This window comes from Trichechus manatus, unplaced genomic scaffold, assembly GCF_000243295.1.
Source record: "Trichechus manatus latirostris isolate Lorelei unplaced genomic scaffold, TriManLat1.0 scaffold00219, whole genome shotgun sequence".
Lineage (NCBI taxonomy): Eukaryota > Metazoa > Chordata > Mammalia > Sirenia > Trichechidae > Trichechus > Trichechus manatus.
The window spans coordinates 1,243,305-1,263,014 of NW_004444155.1; the positions used below are offsets into that span (position 1 = coordinate 1,243,305).

The window sequence follows — 19,710 nt, forward strand, 5'->3', positions numbered from 1 at the left end:
ACCAATGTCATAAAACAGCATGTGTGTTACTGTTACATGAGAAACTATCTGTTCTGTAAGCCTTCACCTGAAGTACAATAAAATATTAAAAAAAAAAAAAAAGCTGAATTGGCAAAAGTTGTGTGATAGATATGTTTACAACAACAACAACAAAAAAGAGTATGCTTATGTACAACCAAACACCTTATGGGATTTGGTTCCTTGGTTTGGAGGTTTAGGGTCATGGTTTTACAGGACATCCCAATTAACTGGCCTAATAATGTGTTTAGTGTTACTATTTTACCTCCTAGTTCACTGGAAACCCTGGTGGTGTAGTGGTTAAGGGATATGGCTGCTAACCAAAAGGTCAGCAGTTTGAATCCACCAGGCACTCCCTAGAAACCCTATGGGGCAGTTCTACTCTGTTCTATAGGGTCACTATAAGTCATAGACTATGAGTCGGAATTGACTTGATAGCAACAGGTTAGGTTAGGTTAGTTCACTGTGTAAGTGCCTGGGGTCTTAAAATCTTGCAAGCACCATCCAAAGCACGACAATTGGTCTCTATTCACCTGCAGCAACAGAAGAAGGAGAGTCAGGAATAGGAGCAGGATATGGAATGTGTGGCTAATTGCCTCCATGAATAACTGCCTCCTTTGCCACAAGACCAGAAGAACTGGGTGATGCCCGGCTACCATTTTGATCAAAGATTCCATAGAAGAATCCTGATCAAAAGAGGTGAAATGAAGAACAGAATTTCAAATTCTCATGTGCTGTAGACTTTCTGGAGCCATGCAAGGTGTGTGGACCCCTGAAATTATTGCCCTGAGATAATCTTTAACCCTTAAACCAAAAATATCCCCTGAAGTCATCTTAAAACTGAACAATACTTTAGCTTAACTAGTAAAGAAGTTCCGCCTTGAGCATTAAGCTCTTTGAAGAACTATCCCTATGGAATCAAATTGACAACAGCAACTCAAAAGATTATGTAGGAACCTTAGGGGGCACTGAGTTTATGTTAATGAGGGAGGAACAACTCAGCAAAGCAAAGTGAGAATGGCTGCACAACTCAGAGAATGTAATCAATGTCACTAAACTGTATGTCATGGATTGAGTTGTATCCCCCAAAAATATCTGTCAGCTTGGCTGGGTCATGATTCCCAGTGTTGTATGATTGTGTAATCTGATGTGATTTCCTTATGTATTGTAAACTCTACCACTATGATGAGATTATATGTGATCTCCTTATGTGTTGTAAATTCTTTCACTGTGATGAGATTATACTGATGAGGCTGACAAGATTAGATGGTGTCTTAATGCAATCTCTTTTGAGATGTAAAACAGAGAAGTGACCAGAGACACATGGGAACCTCATACCACCAAGAAAGCAGTGCCAGGAGCAGAGCATGTCGTTTGGACCAGAGGTTCCTGCACTGAGATGCTCCCAGGCCACGGGAAGGCTGATGCATCATAAGGACATTCCTCCAGAGCTGACACAGAGAGAAAGCCTTCTCCTGAAGCTGACACCTTGAATTTGGACTTGTAGCCTACTGGACTATGAGAGAATAAACTTCTCTTTGTTAAACCATCCACTTGTGGTATTTCTGTTAGAGCAGCACTAGATGACTAAGACATTGTACATGTAGAAACTGTTGAATTAGCGTATGTTTTACTGTGTATTCTCAACAACAAAATAAATAAAATTTAGACAAAAAGTCCACTTAAGCACAGCTTTAGCTGCATCCTACCAGTTTTGATGCACCATGTCTTTATCATCATTCAGTTAAAAAATATTTTTTCACATTGTTGTCTTTTCGTCATTTACTCATGGGTTATTTAGAAGTGTATTAATTTCCACACAGCTTAATTCCACTGTGATCAGAGAAAGTGTTCAGAATTATTTTAATCATTTGAAATTTGTTGAGGTTTGCTTTCTGATTCAGCATATAGCCAGTTTTGACAAATACTTCACATATTTTTGTTTTACTATTGTTATTGACTGTAGGTCCAGGAGAAGGAGAAGGAGACGGAGAAGTCATGCCCCAATTCTAAGGTCAACAGTACGAAGTGATGCATATCACTTCAGTCACTCTGTTGGCAAGAACAATTCACAATATACATGCCAGGCCTAATGCAAGGAGGGATGGGAAGCTGAATTCTCAGACAGGCTTTTCCCTCTGTAGGTTAGCAAGATAGTTGCAAGCTTTGCCACACAGTCTTCCACTGAACATCTTCACTTGGAAAAACCCAAAAAATTCGTCTCTCTCCACAGCTCGGAGAGAATCCTCTCAGAGAGAATCAGACTGGCCTGGTTCAGATAATCTTCCAAAGTTTTAGCATCACTATGGCAAGTTGGATGGAGTAGTCCTGTCAGGGTAGTAATTTTCTGTGCCCATAACGAACATTGTTAATCCCCCAGAGCCACATAAAATGGGTTCCGAGGGGGAAAGATGAGTTCTATTATCAAGAAAAGTGGTCATGAGGGTGCTGTACAAAAACGAAAACAAAACAAACAAAACCATTGTTCACTGCAAAACTCAAGTAAGAAAAAAGAGAAAAGTAACCATTGGATTTGGAAATTGAGAGGTCACTGGTGGCCCTAATGAAATCCACGGCTGTGGAGTGACAGAGAGAGAAGCCAACTGGCAGGGGTGAGTGGGTGGTGCAGGAGTGGGTGCAGAGACGTGGAGCTTGGTGAGAGTGGATGTCACCTTCAAGATGACTGCCTGCGAAGAGCAGCAGATGCAGTGTGGCTTGGCTTGGGATTCCCAAAAAGGAAACCCTGAAACCAAGTTTGTGTGCAAGTACTTTATTTGGGAGGTGATCCCAAGAAACAATTACAGAGAAACAGGCTTGTGAGGCAGAGAAAGGAAGGAAAGCAGAGAGTGCATTAACAAGCAGGTTACAGCTGTGGACAGTTAGTGCTCTCTCCTGCAGTTGGTGTTAGCTGTCCTCCAATCAGCCCCCTACTCATGGTGAGTCCTTGCACAGAGAAACACTGCCCCATCCTGCGCCATCCCGTGATTGGCTGCAGACTGGACTATTGTGAGCCCTGGTGGTGCAGTGGTTAAAGCAATCCACAGCTAACCGAAGGGTCAGCGGTTGGAAACCACCAGCAGTTCCTGGAGAGAGAGATGCGGCAGTCTGCTTCCTAGAGATTTACACCTCGGAAACCTTATGGGGTCGCTGAGTTGGAATCGACTCCACTACAGTGGGTAGTTTTAGGGCTTTCATAGGCTGATTTTCATAAGTAAATTACCAGGCCTTTCTTCCTAGTCTTAGTCGAAGCTCCGCTTGAAACCTGTTCAGCCTCATAGCAACATGCAAGCCTCCACTGACAGAGGAGTCGTGGTGGCGGCACATGAGGTCTGCAGCATGGGAGAGGAGAATTCTACCCCTGAATCACCAGTGCCTCGTCTATACTGCAGAGAACCCCCGAAATACAGTGTAGAATATATGCCTCCCCGCAAATTCACGGAAGGAGTGAGGAAGCCTGGGCATTATCTACCACTCATATCCCTCACGGAAGGAGGGCTGCTGGCGGGATGTAAGCACCACAGCACTTCTAGGCCTGCCCCACCTCTGCACTGAGCAAGCTCCGTACAGCCAGTGAATGCCCTCAGGCGGAGGCTGAGATGAAGATGTGTGCGCAAGTGGGCAAGTGGCCGTCCCTGGCGATATGCGTAAAGATGAGAGCGAGGAGGGCGCTTTTGTAATACGCTAGGGAGATACCACGAACACTGGGACAACAGGATAGAGAGAGGTCCCAGCGTGCTCTTCCTCTAAAGGAGAGCAAAAGGGGCGAGGCGCATGGCTGATGCGGGTAATTTATGAGGGGTGTAGGAGGTTTGCAAGAAATCTGATAGCCATCGTCCTTTCTCTGTCCCTGAAATGCATCAAAAACTATTTCCTAAAAGGAAGTTAGAGAACCAACGGGACTTTAAAGAACTCCTCCCCACCACTCAGAAGCGGAAATCGAAGTCGAGAGAAGGGAAAGCAAGGGGACAGACAACAGTAAACTGTAGGGCGGAAGTACCCCCGGGGCTGTTTTCACCAGAGAAGTCGAAAGTCAAGCGTCCGGCCGTGTGCCACCCAGGGGGTGTCAGCAGATGAAAGGAGCTCTCGACCCAAACGAACCAACAGCTGCCAGAAAGCCCTCGGTTATCTGTTGTCGTTAAGCAGGGAAAGAACGAAAGCGAATCTTCACTTAGATACAGGATAAGACCTTAACATTTTTTTATTTTTATTCATAAAACGTCTCTTTGAAATAGTAAGTGGAAGACTCGGAAGGAGCCCCGCAAAAAGGGATCTTCCATGGGCACTGCCCCCTTGGTTCAGGAGGACGCGCCCCAGTCTTCTTTCTTGCCATTGCACATTCCAAACGCTGCGGCTAACCACCCCCCAACCCGCGCTCACCCCCCCACCCCACATGCTTTGCAACCCCCAGCGCGCGCAGGGAGGGTGCCGAGGGCGCGCCGCTGCCCCCAGGCCCCTCCTCCCCTACCCGGCTGGGCGGGCCGCGCGGAATCACGGGGCGGAGGCGGGGTCGCGCCGGAGGCGGGCGCGACGTGCGGGTAGCGCTTGCCACTCGGGCGGACGCGCGGGGCCCAGGCGCGGCGCCGCCTGGGCTGAAATCGCGGAGGCGCGACCGGAGCGCGACAGGGGCTGGGGCGTGGCGGGGACCGGGACGCAGCGGCTTGGGGCCCCGGGGCGCTGCAGGGACCGGTACTTGGCGGGCGCAGCGGTCGGCGGGGCGGGTTCCACGCTGAGCTGCCTCCTCGGACGGCTGGTCCCTGTGGCGGCGGCCCGGGGCGCTGGGGCGCGAGGCCCTTCACCATGTACACTTTCGTGGTGCGTGACGAGAACAGCAGCGTCTACGCCGAGGTCTCCCGGCTGCTCCTCGCTACAGGCCACTGGAGAAGGCTGAGGCGAGACAACCCCAGATTTAACCTGATGCTGGGAGAGAGGAACCGGCTGCCCTTCGGGCGACTGGGTGAGCCCTTCCCTATTTCCCGCCTCCCCGCCCCCAGAGGCGGCCCTCCCACTCCTCCCACGGCCGTAAGAACTAGCGCTTTTGTTTTTAAGGTCGTAAATCTTCCCCTCCTTCATGTCTCGGGCAGATCAAAAATAGATCCATAAAGGTCCAAACCCTTCGTTTTTAATGCCTTCTAAGTCGGATTCGGGGCCAGAGTCTTGGTGCGGTCACCCGAGGCCGCAGCTGCTTGCTGACAATAGCCCGTCCCTGCATCCCGAGGGGCGTCGGCCGCCGGGGCGGAGGACTTGAGGCCGCGTGTTCCCCGATCCCTGGGACCGAAGCCCCCGAATCGGCAAGGTTGGCTGGACCGAGCGCAGGGCGGGGCGAGGCTTTTCAGAGCCGGTGGCCGATGTCTGACTGGAGTCATTTGCAGCTTTTCTGCACTGAGCCTTCGCGGGGACCGAGTAGTTGTGTTGAAAACCCTGAGAAATCCGCTACCGAAGACTCAGATAAACTGTCAGGGGCTTTGAAAGAGATCTGTGGATTCCAAAAGCAGGAGCTTCAGAAGGGATCTTAGCCCAGGAAAGGGTGTCTGATTTTAGCTTTCCTCAGCTTCACCAAAGAACATATTTTCACAGTTGTGCTTTGCATGCTGGAGCCCTGATGGCGCAGTGGTTAAGAGTCGGCTGCTAACTAGAAGGTTGGCAGTTCGAATCCACCGGGCGCTCCTTGGAAACCCTATGGGGCAGTTCTTCCCTGTCCTGTAGGGTCGCTGTGAGTTGGAATGGACTCTACGGCAACGGGTTTGTTTTTTTTCCGGGTTTGCGTTGAATGCAGGTTTTACACGCGACTGGGTGGGCTCTCTGTCCCTCATTCCCATTGCCCTGCTCTCTCCCAAGAGGACCTTTATTCACATGATTCAGCTGACTGGGCAGCACCATATCCACATGCCTATGTGTCTGACAGGCGCAGGAGAAAAGAGGACCAGGGACTTCCTTTTTTAAAGATGTAATCCAGAAGTTGTCTGGATACTTCTACTCACATCCGGTAGGCCTGAGCATAGTCGCATGACCTTGCCTCACTGCCCAGTCATCTGGCAAGTACAGCCTCACGCTGGGTAGCCCTGTTCCCTGCCAGATTTCAGCTGGGATGGGAGCCAAGTCACATTCCCAAAGAAGAGAATCAATACTGAGAGTCATCTCTGCCTTGGAAGGCAACCCCAAGACAGAAGTGTTCTATGCCCAGGAAAGGAGAGGGTTTTTAGAAATTGGTGCGGTTAGAGGTTTGAGAGGTTCAGTGAGCCAAGACTGAAAACAGGCTGTGTGGAATTGACTGGCCCTAGGTCACAGAGTGGAGCCCTGGTGGTGTGGTGGTTAAGCATTCAGCTGCCAAACAGAAGGTCGGCAGGTCGAATCCACCAGCCACTCCTCGGAAACACTAGGGGGCAGTTCTGCTCTGTCCTGTAGGGTCACTATGAGTCGGAATCGACCCGACAGCCGTGAGCGCAGATGAAGGCTGTAAAATTGTAATGGATCGAGGCATGACGCAGTGTTGTGGCATAACCTCGCTGAGACTGTTTTTCTTTGGAATGGTACCTGGGACAGCTTTCTTATAGAAGTTTACACTGCAGAGAGGAAAGTGGACCTTGGTAGTTCTTTGATGTATGATGGTGACTCCATGGAAAGGCTAATTTCAACCCCTAGAAATCTCCAGATACAGGGAATGTGCTGGGAGATTCCCTTTCTGAAGGAAGCCTTCAGCAAAGAGATCACTTTACCGGAAAGAAGGAGAAGGAAAACTGCTTATAGTTGAAAATATTTATTTTCTCCTTGCTCTGTCCACTTCCCTTCCTGACTTTGCTTACTTTTCTATTTGGACTTGTAAAAGCTTGGGTAGAATCCTAATATTAAAAATAGACAAAAATGGCTCTGCCAGGGCCGAAACAGGGCTGGTTGTTGGCATTGCAGTGGTGCTTAGTCCGGGGATAAGGAGCAGAAACCTATAGGGCCTAATCCTAAACAGGTACCACAAATCTAGTAGATGATCAGTAAATGTTTGATTTTTATGGCTAAGTCCCACAACAAAAATCGTTGTATACCTGTAACGTTAGGGATATTTACCGGGCACTTAAAATGCATTGTGGAAGGCAGGTGGTTCAGGTAGGTGTAAGTGAGAGCCAGTTAATGCCTACGTCGGACTGTATGCTGTTCTCAAATGAATTATTCTTACTTCTGGCAACTCAAACGTCCTTAGTTTGGTCTTATTTTGATTTTTGTTACTGAAAATGCAATGCATTTTGTTAGGATTTTAATCAAAAACTGAGGCTTTTGTGTTTATTTGTATCTTTTCTGCTGTAGTTTGATAGAGGAAGGGACATGCAGTAGGACCTGGTGAAAATGAATTTCCCTTTGGGATGATGCACAGAAGAAAGTGCTCAGGAACTCTGCTTTTATAGGCATGGCCTCTCCATGACTTCCCTTCCCTTGCTAGTGGCTCTCCTAGAAGCTTACTTGAGAGGTAGACATTTTTGAGAACAGTATCCTTGACCACTGTAGAAAGCAAGGCTGAGGATGTGGAGAGCATGACTCTACTGAAGTAGCCTTGCTGCGCAGTGACCTCTCCTAAGTCCATAGATGGATTTATTAGTCTGTATATCCCTGAGGGTGGAGTGTGGTGGGGATCAGGGAATGGTGAAATAGACAATACTCTGTAGGCCCTCTGCCGTGACAAGAAGAAACAAAGGCAGCAGTGGTCTTTGGTAGACACACAATGTTGATATCATAATATCCGCTGTGGAGAGGGTAAGAATAGCCAGTGGAACGCTGAAAGAAAGGGGGCCACAGGGACAAGACAACAAAATTGTTCCGTTTCTAGCAACCAGTCCTGAAATGGGAGAAAGACAAACTGGGCATAACACAGCTGTTTTCCCTTTGCATGCTGGTGCTGACATTGCCCCGTTTTCCTTCTGAGCCACCTCTTTCCTTCATAGGTCATGAGCCTGGGCTGATGCAGTTGGTGAATTACTACAGAGGGGCTGACAGACTGTGTCGTAAAGCTTCCTTAGTGAAGTAAGTGTTCTTTAAGACCTGCTTTTTCAATTTTTTACATAAAATTTTTTAACTTCCATGCTGAAGAACTTAAACAAAAATACAGGATTATTTTTAAAGGGCAAAAATACTTGTATTTAAAAAGCAAACAAATATCTGTTCTGGAGCTTCCTCTAAGCTACTTTGATAGCAGTCCAAAGCTCTGCTGTTGCTGCTTGAAGAAGAATATTAACCTGTCTGTCTGTTAGGTCAGGCTCCCTAGGAGCAGAGCCTGAGACAGGGTTTCTTATGTAAGTGATTTACTGGGGAGGGAATCTCAGGAGTAACCTCTCAGGGAGTAGGACAGGGAAAGAAGCCAGTGAAGAGGTGGGTTTAGCTGAAGTCTCGCCTCAGCCCGACCCCTGGGAGGTCTGGAGTGAAGGGCACACTGTCTTAGTTACCTAGTGCTGCATAACAGAAATACCACAAGTGCCTGGCTTTAAAGAATTGAAATGTATTTCCTTACAAAGGAGGCTAAAATTCCAAATAAGGGTCTTGGCCACGTCAGTCCTTCTCTGAGCCTCTCTGCTAGTTTATGGTGTCTGCCGATGATCCTTGGCATTCCTTGGCGTTCTTTGGCATCTCTCTTTCCCACTCTGTGTCTCTGTCTATTCTGTTCTTTTGATAACTCAGAAGTGACTAGGTTTGGGACCCACCTATTCTGCTATGGTCTCATTAACATAACAAAAGAAAACCTGTGTTTTCAAACAGGATCATATTTCTAGGCACAGAGGTTAGGATTTAAACAGATTTTGGGGGGAACACGATTCAGTCCATAACAGGTAACTTAGAGTTGTCATATTTTGAGGCAAGGGGACCAGGCTTCTATACTTCAGTATCAGTCAGTCATTGGCTATAAGGAGAGGTGAAGGACATAGGTTTCCAGGTGTTTCTGGGCAAGGGCAGGTCCCGGGAAAAAGAGTGTGAGTAAGCCCTGGGCAGTCAACTCTAATAGTAGCAGGGAGTCCTCAGAAAGGAGATCTAGGCAGGGTATAACAGTATCTACTGCACTACCCATCTCTGAGCAGGTGGGTTATGTCTAGGTATCACAAAGAACAGTATCATAAGGTGGAAGGAACCAGTATTATACGGGGACTGAGATCCAGGGTCAGCAGCTTGGGTTTTAGCTCCAGATCTTCCTTTTATTACCGTGGGCAAATTTTCTCATCCTTCTAAACCTCAGTACATCCCTTATAACATGGTTGTGAGGATTAAATAAAGTGATGTGTGTACATTGTGTAGCACAGTGGCCTGGTACATAGTCAGTATGTGACCTTGTGCCTTTGTTTCCTTCTCTCTAAAATGGGGATAATGATAGTAACTACCTCAGGGTTATTGTGAGGATTAATTCAGCTAATTTCTGTGATTGAATAATGCCTGTTTCATAGTTCACACCATATACGTGAAAGCTCTTCTTAATGTTATTATTACTGTTATTACTATTGCCACTGCTGTAATTGCTGCCATTTCGGTAGGTAAGCACCAGGTATGGACCCTAAAATCAGAGCTGTAGTAGGTCTTCAGTATTCTTCCCATGACGACTGGTGGACGTGGGTGTGGCTAAAGTGGTCATTTAGGTAAGATGACTCTGGAAGAAGATGACTCAATACAAAATGCTCTTTTCCCACTAAACATTTCTTTCTGGGCTCTACACGTTTGACTAGGTAGAGTGTTAATAGGAATGTTTCCACCTTTTTGTTCAAACTCACTATCCCCAGTAACTTATGCATGCACTCCTTTCTAGGATCTTCCTGAAGTCTTCTTATTACATATTAGGATGCAAAGATTGTTTCATCAGAATCTGGTGTAGAAGTGGGAAGATAGGGGTAACATGATAGTTTATCCAGATTATTCTTTTAGAAACGTGTGTAAAATGTTTATTCAGTCTTTTTTCTACTATAAGTTTTTTCTCTAAAGGTAGAATTTTTGCTTTTGTAAGCGGGAAGCAGAGAATGCTGTAAAAAACAAACAACAATAATGTTCTACATATTTGCGTATTTAGTAGCTAGGATGAGGTAGAGTGAGTACAGGTCCTAGAGTCACAACCAGGTCTGAGTAGGTATCCAGACCTCTGGAACCTTGGACACTTACCCACTCTGAATCTCACTGTCCCATCTATAAAATGGGGACAATGGTGATAATACCCACTCTTGGTCCCTAAGTGGTATGTCACGTGATCTGTCATGGGACTTTGTAAATGGCGACATAATTTACGCAGGCTAGGGCTTGTTATCATTCTCATAGGCTTCCCTTGCGCTCTCAGGTATCTTCCGAGGGGTTGTAGTAATTCCATGAGATGATGCTTCCCTTTGTCATTTTGTCTGGCTTCCATAATTTGATTTGAAAGGACTCCATAGAATTAAAAATATAACATCTCTCATTTTGGTAGGACAAAATGGTGGCTCACAGAGGACAGCCGTGTTATTCATGACCACAGAAGTTAGTGCTGAGCCAGGATGGTTCTGACCTGTACAAATGGGATCCAGAGGCAGTGTGACCAGGCGTCCCTCAGAGGGATTCCCAGAGCCTTGGTGAGGCTATGCAGCCAGCGGCTTCCTCCTGTCACTTCAGGGAGTTTCAGAAGTTCATCAAGGCCCCAAAGCGATAGTCTTAGAGCCCTGAAGGGCCTTTCTTCCCCTGATCCAGGTTGGAGACCTCCTTTTCTCTTGTGAGTGTTTTATCTTTGTCAGTGTATTGAATAAATCTCTCTTTGCGATTGCTTTCCAAATGGGCTTATATGGAAATAGAACAAATGCAAAGGGCTTCCTGCAGATCAGATGGCTTCCAAAAGAAGGTCATCCTACAAAACAGTGATGTGCAACAGAAATAGAAAGCTACCCACACGTATCATTTTAAATTTCCCAGTTTTTTTTTTTTTTTCAATTGCTGTCAAGTTGATTCCCAGCAGCCACATTTTTAAAAGTACAAAGAAACAGGTACAGTTATTTTTAATAATATGTTTCATTTAACCCAGTAAATCCAAGTTATTGTCACTTTGGTGTGTAATCAATATAAAAAATAACTTCCTGATCAAAAGGGAGAAAACGCAGAACAGCATTTCATATTCCCATGGAATCCAGACTTTCTGGAGCGATGGAGGCTGGGTGAACCCCTGAAACTGTTGCCCTGAGATAACCGTTAGACGTTAAGCCAAAAGTATCCCCTGAAGTCTTCTTAAAACCAAACAAGAGTTTAACTTAACTAGTAAAGAATGTCTGCCTTGAGCATTATACTCTTTTAAGAACTATCTGTATGGGATCCAGTTGACAATAACAGCTCAAAAGATTAGATAGGAAACTTAGGGGCAGTGAGTTTATGTTACTGTGAGAGAAATAATTAAAAAAGGTGGGTGAGAATGGTTGCACAACTTGAAGAATGTAATCAGTGTCACTGAATTGTACCTGTAGAAAATGTTGAATTAGCGTATGTTATGTGTACATTCTCAACAACAAAAATAAAATCAAATAAAATTTTTTTTAAATAACTAATGAGATTTTACTTTTTTTTCATTCTGAGTCTTCAGAATCTAATTTGAATCTATCATTTACAGCACATCTTAATTTAGACACTAAATTTTCATTGGAAATAACTTGATCTATATTTAGATTTCATAAAATTTATGGTTGAAAAAGCAGCTTTCCATATCCAGGTTATTCTCAGGTAAAAGTGTTTCAGTAACTAAATTGAATACCAAAAAGTCATTTTCCTTTAATACTCGTATCCACATTGACAAAACCAGTTCACCATTTTTATAAGAATTGATTTGACTTTGAAGCGAAAGTGTATCAGTTTCAAAACTATGTCTGTCAAAGTTAAGTAAATTCACCAACACTTGTGTCAACTTAGTATTATTACTATCAAATTCAAAGCGGTATCAAATAGATTGAAAAGCAACTCTGAATTTTTCAATAGCAACAAAGCATTCTGAAAATTTTTCTTTGGTTTTTGCAACCAGTTTGCAAAATGCTGTCTATTACAGTTAAGGTCTTCTGCATACTGAATCATGTTATAAAAATGTGTAAAGTCATTACTGTTGGTTTATATTATGAAATTGCACATAAATTCTCATACTTGTCTAAGTCACAAATAAGCTTTTCCCTTGCTTGGAGCTTTAAATATATCTTGTTCATGTACAGTGTGATATAGATAACAAAACACTGAGGCACACTGCTGTTTTTTTATCTTTGATTATTGAATGAAGTAGTGAATTATTGAATGAAAATAATAATTTGGCAAGCATCCCTTTTATTTCAAGGAAATCTGAATTGGAGTTAACAGTACAGTTTATCTTTGTACGACTCTTCCATGACCTAATCATCACTGGCAGAGAACACAGTTTGCATTGAATGCATTGTCTTCTGTTTCTTTCAGCAGCTCCATGAACTGGTGAATGCTTGTAGCATTTACAAGTATGTACTGAACCATTTTAGCAACTGTATCCATGACACTTCATAGAGTCTGTTTCAGAAAACTGAGCTCAAATGTTTTCAAAATGTATCACACAGTGGAATGACGCAGTAAGGGAAACATCAGTCTCTTAAAAATCGCAGTAAATCTACATTTTTAAGCTAACTTAGCTGAAGCACTTGCTTTTATTCTCAAGTCGTGATAGAAACTAATTTTTTGTATGGAGATGAAATTCTTCTTTGGTGAAAAAGATTTTAAAATATCTCTACCACGAGTTTTTTTTTTTTTTTGCTTTTTTAGGCTGCAATCTGACAATACTTCATACATTTGGAAGTCCTTTGAGACAAAATATACCTAAAGTATTGATTGGGCAGTGTTTCTTATGTCACATGACTCATCTAAAGATAAAGAAAATTATTTGCAATATTCAAATTTTGAATCAATTAATTTTTGCTATTGCTAGAAAGTCTTTGTACTCTGGGGGCAAATGTGGCTTAATTGAAGATCTTTCACTCTTTTGTAAAATATCTTTTTTAGTCTTTTCCTCAGAATTTCTTTCACTACCTCTCCATCTAAAATGATACCCATTTTTATGCAAGAATCCAAGCCATTTTGTAGCTGACCAAAGTTACAAGTTCAGATCCTATTAAAAATTTGTTTAAAAAAATTTTTATTGGAAATTTAATTCTGATTTTAGACCACTAATTTTATTCGTTCTTTTTTTGACTCCTCAGAGGAAACTGCTTATTAAATTCACTCTGCATTTGCTGAAAATGTCTTTTACACAACAAATCACTTTTTGCTTTTGCTCTGCCCCAGCAAATTACAGTTGCCATTCCCTGTGAGATTTGTGACATACCATCTTGCAGTCCTTTTTTTTTCTTTTTCTGTTCTGGTTTAAGTACCAGCTTCTGCATCTCCACTGGATCCTGCATAAGTTGTATGGTTTCATTTTAAATTTAAGGATTTGTCCATACTTATTTTTTATCTAGAAAAATAATTATGTTTCACTTTAGTTACCAGTTTTGATTTGTACAGCTATCACTGTAACTTGTGCTGTCTGCATAGTAAACGCATTTTAATGTTACATCAATGCATAGAAAAAAATCATTTGAACTGAATCAGTTAGTCATGACTAGATCAGTGGTGTGTTTATGTGTAATGCTTGAACCGAGCTTGCACCTGACACACACTGCACACAATAGTAGTATCTTTAGCCGTGCAGAGAAATGCCACCCTACCAGAACAATAAAGTTGCACTTAGTGGAAAAAATATTTGCACTGCTTCAGTTTTTCAATTAAAATTAAATGAAATTTAAAATTCCATCGCTCAGTTGCATTGGCTATATTTCAAGTGCTCAGTAACCACATGTGGCTAGTGGCCACCATATTGGATAGTACAGATACAGAGTTTAACTTTCAGGAAGTTAGAAATTAGTATTTTTATTTTGTTGTTGCTTTGAGTTGAAGTAACTTGCAAATTCTGTTGCCCTTAACTTTAAAAGAGCTTTATTTTTATCTCCAAGTTGGCTGGTTTTTGTTTTTCATTATTTCTGTCATTTGTTCATAGACTGGGTTTTGCAGGTGAATCATAACACAGGCTTAACATTAGCAGTTCTCTTCTAGACAGAAGAACAGGCACAGCTGAGGGAAGGCCTGTGCATGTCTTTGGTCGGTTCCTCCCTGGCTCTTCGATTTCTGCAGAGCAGGAGTCAGTACAGAGTCAGGACTTAGGAGTTCCGGGCTTGAATCCTGGCTGTGTTATTTACTACATTTGTGATCTTGGGAAATTTGCTTAAATTCTCTGTGACCCAGTTCCTAACTTGGGAAATGTGATGCTAGCGCCACCTGCTCTGTGGTGACTAGAGAGTACCGTATTTTTACGCACATAACGCGTGCCTTCTATGTTTGTGCGCTAATCGCACCCTCCCCCCACGGTGAAGTATGTTCATAAGCACTACTATGCCAATTTTTTTTACATGTTGCTGTAAAAAATTAGCATAACACATTTAAAAGAATACTTCGGGGGAGGGGCGCAGTTGGCAAACAAACATAGAAGGCACGTGTTATTTGCGTTAAAATACAGTAGCTAATAGTGAGAAGCCCTTGGTAAGCATGGGCTTTTATGTTTGTTAAGTGCCATGCTCAAGGCTTGACTTTATCTTCCATTATGTTATGTTCTTTTGGGAAGAGGAGACATGTTTAATTATGACCACTGGCATCCTCTGTCATGTAGAAAGGTTTCTTCTTCATTCTGTCTCTAAAGCCAGGAAGAGCTAAAGGAAAGAAATGAAGAACTAAATTAAGTCTTTAGATAATTCAGATTCCTAAATAGCCTTTCCCCCTAGAAAGTTGATGCCAAGATAGTATCTTTGCTAGCTATCCAATTATTTTCCTCAGTTTTCCACTTTGGTTTTTAGTGTGGGTCTGGGTCAGTCATAACATACTTATTGAAAAGATGTTGGTTCAGGATTACTTCAAGTTAAGTTTCCTAAGAGTTGCATTTTAAAAGGAGCTAAAGTTCTGGGCATTAAGCCCCCTTTTGAATTAACTGGCACATGTCTTTAAGGTTGCATCTAACAGCTGTTCACTGCCCAGTGGTACCTTACAGGTCTCCTCAGGGAGGCCAAGAGCAAATACTGGGACTAGAAGGAGACCAGCTCAGGCCAGCTGGCCCCTCACCACCCCTGCCTCCTTACAGATCTCTGGGGGAAAGCACTGGCCTTTCTGAATAGAGCTCATTCTGGACAGACTGCAATAAGAGTAGAGATTGACCCTCTGTCATCCGCCAGGTTAATTAAAACAAGCCCGGAACTGTCCGAGTCCTGCACGTGGTTCCCCGAGTCATATGTGATATATCCAACTAATCTGAAGACTCCAGTTGCTCCAGCGCAGAATGGAATCCACCCACCAATCAATAACTCAAGGACAGATGAAAGAAAATTCTTCCTGGCTTCTTATAACAAAAAGAAGGAGGGTGGAGAAGGCAACGTCTGGATTGCAAAGTCCTCAGCTGGTGCCAAAGGTGAGTTGGCACTGCTGTCCCCTTCTCGCTTCCCTGCAGGTTCCCATCACGCTTTGTTCAAATCGCATGTCTGATTTTATGAATGACCCTATTCTAATCAGAATCCTCAAGGGTAGAGATCGTGTCAAGTCACATAGTTTTAAACACCCATCTAACTGATGACTTCTAAATGTATGCCTCCAGTCTAGATCTTCCCCTTGAGCAGCAGATGCAACAGCATCCTTGACATCTCTAAAGGTACTTCAAACTTAACATGCCCAATATAGAACTTTTCATTTACTTCCCAACTAGACCCACCCTAACTTGCTCCTCTTTCAGTCTTTCCCACTTAGTAAATGAGCCCACTCTTCACCCGTCCCTGAAGCCCAAAACCTAAAAGTCATCCTTAACTGCTCTTTTCTTTACAATCTATACTAAATGCATAAGCAAGTTTTGCTAGTTCTACCTTCAAAATACATTCTGAGTTAGACTTTTCTTGCCATTTTCACTGCTCCCACCTTCAGTCAGAGCTGCCGTTCTGTCCAGTCTGTGTAACTGCACTGCCTCCTCACTGTCTCCCTTATGGCAGTTCTCCTTCTCTCAGCCAGTGATGTCTTTAAATGATGGTCATGTAACTCCCGGTTCACTGCTTACCAGCTGGCTTCCCAATACAGTTAGAATAAATTCCAGATTCCTGATGGTAGCCCGTACCATTTGACATTTGCCCCTTTCTCTGATTTCATTTCCTTCTATTCTTGGCCTTGCTTATTCTACTGTAGTCACAAGTTTGCTTAACTGTCTCTTTAATACGCCAAACTTGTGTCTGTACATAGAATGTGCTTGCATGAATTATTTTCTTTCTGTCACCTCAAATGTTGCCTTGTCAAAGAAGGCTTTTCTAATCTAAAATAGACTCAGTGTCCATTGCTTTCCATCCTTTTACCATGCTTTATTTTTTAGTCCTTGCACTAACCCCTTCCTAGCACTATATTACATATTTCTTTCTGTCTGCCTCCCCCATCAGAATGTGAGCTCCATATAAACACACACTCTGTGTCTTGTTCATCTCTTGTATCCCACCCTGTATAGACGCTCAATAACTGTGCACTGAATGAGTGCATAGAAGGGGTGAGGTTTATAATATTAACTCAGACTTAAAATATAGGCAGTTCCCAGTGTAATGAGCACATAAACTCAGTCTAGCTCTATAATTACCATCATATGCTCTTTTTGAAACCATTCCATTTTGTGCTGCTTCTATTGCCTGGAAGACCACCTGGCCATTGGTACTCATTTCTGATCTGGTCTAGTGAACCTCACCTTCTTTTCCACCAACCATGAGACAGGACAACCATGCTCCTATAAGTGGGAAATTGGACTCTTACCACAAGCCAAGTACCTCACCTACTTCTCTTTCCCCTCTTGGGACCTCTTCTCAAGTACTGCCTCTAGTTTGGTTCTAATGATAAATGGGGGATTTGGAAGAGGAAATTGTTATTGTTGTTTCTAGTTGCCATTGAGTTGGCTCTGACTCATAGCAACCTTCTGTGTAACAGAACAAAGCATTGCCCAGTCCTGCACCATCTTCATGTTCTTTGATATGTTTGAGCCCATTGTTGTGGATACATTTTGTAAGTCCATCTCACTGAGAGTTTCCCTCATTTTCACTGACACTCTACTTCACCAAACATGATGTCCTTTTCTAGTGATTTGTCTTTACTGATAACATGTACAAAGTAAGCAAAATGAAGGTTTGCTGTCTTTGCTTCAGTGGAGCATTTTGGTTGTATTTCTTCTAAGACTGATTTGTTCATTCTTCTGGCGGTCCATGGTATACTCAGTATTCATTGCCAGCACCACAATTCAAATGCATCAATTCTTCTTCTGTCTTCTTTTTTCATTGTCTAGCTTTCATGTGCATATGAGGCAATTGCAAAGACTATGACTTGGGTTAGGCACACCTTAGTCATCAAAGTGACTGTCGTAGGCCAGGTTGTAGAGAAGCAAAACCAGTAAAGCATATATATATATATAGAAAGAGATTTATATCACAGAAATGGCTCATGCGGTTGTAGAGGCTGGAACGTCCTAAGTCCATGGGTCAGGGTAGAGGCTTCTCCTGATTCATGTAGCCACAGGGGCTGGAGAACCCAAGATTGGCAGGTCGGAGAGCAGGGCTGTTGTTCATAGGCTGTGAAGATCGATGAATTCCAAAGATCAACAGGCAAAACCGCAGGTAAACTGCTAGCTTAAATCCCAGGAACCGGAGGTCAGATGAACAGGAATCAGCTTCAGGATCCAGGATGATCAAAAGCCCACAAGCCTTCCCAGACTATCTGCTTATATTCAATGTAGGCCACACGCCCAAGGAAACTCCCTTTCAACTGATTGGCTGTTCACAGGAGATCCCATCATGGAGGTGATCACATAATATCACATCTCATCATGGAAGTAATCACACCATCATACAACTATCAGACCACTGAGAATCATGGCCCAGCCAAGCTGACACAAAACCTTAACCATCACAGTGACCTATTTGCTTTTTAACACTTTTAAGAGGTCTTTTGCAGCAGATTTGCTGAATGAAGTAATGTCATTTGATTTCTGGACTGCTGCTTCCATGGGCATTGATTGTTGAAATTCTTGACAATTTCAGTGTTGTTGTTGTTAGGTGCTATCGAGTCAGTTCCAACTCATAGCGACCCAATAGGACAGAGTAGAACTGCACCATAGGGTTTCCAAGGAGCAGCTGGTGGATTTGAACTGCCGACCTTTTGGTTAGCAGCCGAGATCTTAAACCCCTATGCCACCAGGTTTTCAGCAACTTCAGTAGACACCCACTATTCCAGATTCTTCCTGTGGATTTGGGCTTGGAGTTAGGTTGGCCATTATGAGGACACCGTATGTCAAGGAGCCTTGGCTGGAGTGAAAACCTGGAGTAAGGTAGGGTCCTTGGCTGAAGGACCTGTCAAATCATGGCAGTGGTTCCACCTGGGTGGTCCCTGGACTCTCACCAAGATAAGACAGAGTGACACCAGCTGGCAGGGAGATGTGGGAAGAGAATAAAATGCCAAATAAAGAAGAAATTTTGCTTTAGGAGTTGAGATCAGTGGTCTGTATTCATTTTGTTTGGAAACTACAAAATGAAACTAATAGGATGAATGAATGGCTTTTATTCTTGTTAAGTACTTATTTAGAACTTATTACATGCTTGGTATAGTTGGTTCAACCTTCAGAATATATCCAGAATCCAGCCACTTTTGACCACTTCTACAGCCCATTTCTGATCTAAGACACTTCATCTCTCACCTGGAGCATTGCTGTCCCTATCCTGCTCTTGGACCTGCCCTGGGGTCTGTATACAACACAGAGTCAGAGATTCTATTAAACAAAAGTCACACCATGTCACATATGTGCTTGGTGCTGTCTCCCCAATGCCAGGACAACACCTGGCACCCAACAACAGTCAGTATATGTATTGAATGAATGAATGAATGAATGAGTGAAAGAAATAATGAGTAATTGAAGATACAGGGATAGACAAGATAGCCATGATCTTGTGCCCTCATGGATCCACATTCTAGTCAGGAAGAAGAATCCTAATGATGCATCTATTTCCAGATAAGCTAAAAGTTGAGATGGGAACAAAGAATGAAAAAGGTTGTGATCTTGCAGTGCCTTAAAGATTCCAAGTTTCTTCATAATTTCTCGAGGTTTAGAAATACAGTTGACAAACACATGGAAACATACTCCACTAGTCATCCAAAATTTGCAAAATAAACGTGAATTTAAAGGGTCATTTTGCACCTACAAAATAAAATGTAAAAACACCTTTCAGTGATACCACTGCTTAGTAGTTTGTGGCAAACTGCACTCTGTTGGTGGCCACACGCAGCCCTTTGAAAAACCGATGGAATAACACAAGAGCAAGACACATTAAGAGTTTATAAGCTTTGGCCCAGTAATCTCATTCTTGAAAACTTACTCCAAGGAAATAATTAAAAAGAAACATGAGTAATCTACAGCAAAGATATTTACTGCTGTGTTGTTGTTAGGTGGCGTCTAGTCGGTTCAGACTCAGCAACTCTGTGTACAACAGAACGAAACACTGTCCAGTCCTGTACCATCCTTACAGTCATTGTTATGCTTAAGGCCGTTGTTACAGTCATTGCGTCAATCCATCTTGTTGAGGGTCTTCCTCTTTTTCACTGACCCTCTACTTTACCAAGCATGGTGTCCTTCTCCAGGGAATGGTC

The 19,710-nt window shown here is 43.3% G+C and overlaps 1 protein-coding gene and 1 long non-coding RNA gene across 3 annotated transcripts in view; one reads left to right on the plus strand and one right to left on the minus strand.

The window, feature by feature from the left end:
• The first annotated feature begins 4,630 nt into the window (after positions 1-4,630).
• Positions 4,631-19,710, plus strand: part of TTL (tubulin tyrosine ligase) — a 53,241-nt gene continuing 38,161 nt past the window's right edge. Inside the window, exons 1-4 of one of the 2 annotated variants that reach the window (XM_023742812.1) lie at positions 4,938-4,972; positions 7,944-8,022; positions 10,430-10,708; positions 15,240-15,472. In XM_023742812.1, coding sequence (XP_023598580.1) covers positions 10,497-10,708; positions 15,240-15,472 — 445 coding nt within the window. In that variant the 5' untranslated portion in view covers positions 4,938-4,972; positions 7,944-8,022; positions 10,430-10,496. Of the gene's footprint in view, positions 4,973-7,943; positions 8,023-10,429; positions 10,709-15,239; positions 15,473-19,710 lie in introns of both variants that reach the window. The other variant, XM_004388856.2, reaches the window with a different exon arrangement.
• LOC111822855 (uncharacterized) overlaps positions 11,435-19,710 on the minus strand; it is an 82,469-nt gene continuing 74,193 nt past the window's right edge. The window contains exon 4 of the long non-coding RNA XR_002825954.1: positions 11,435-14,723. This is a non-coding gene — a long non-coding RNA (uncharacterized LOC111822855). The remainder of the gene's footprint in view (positions 14,724-19,710) is intronic.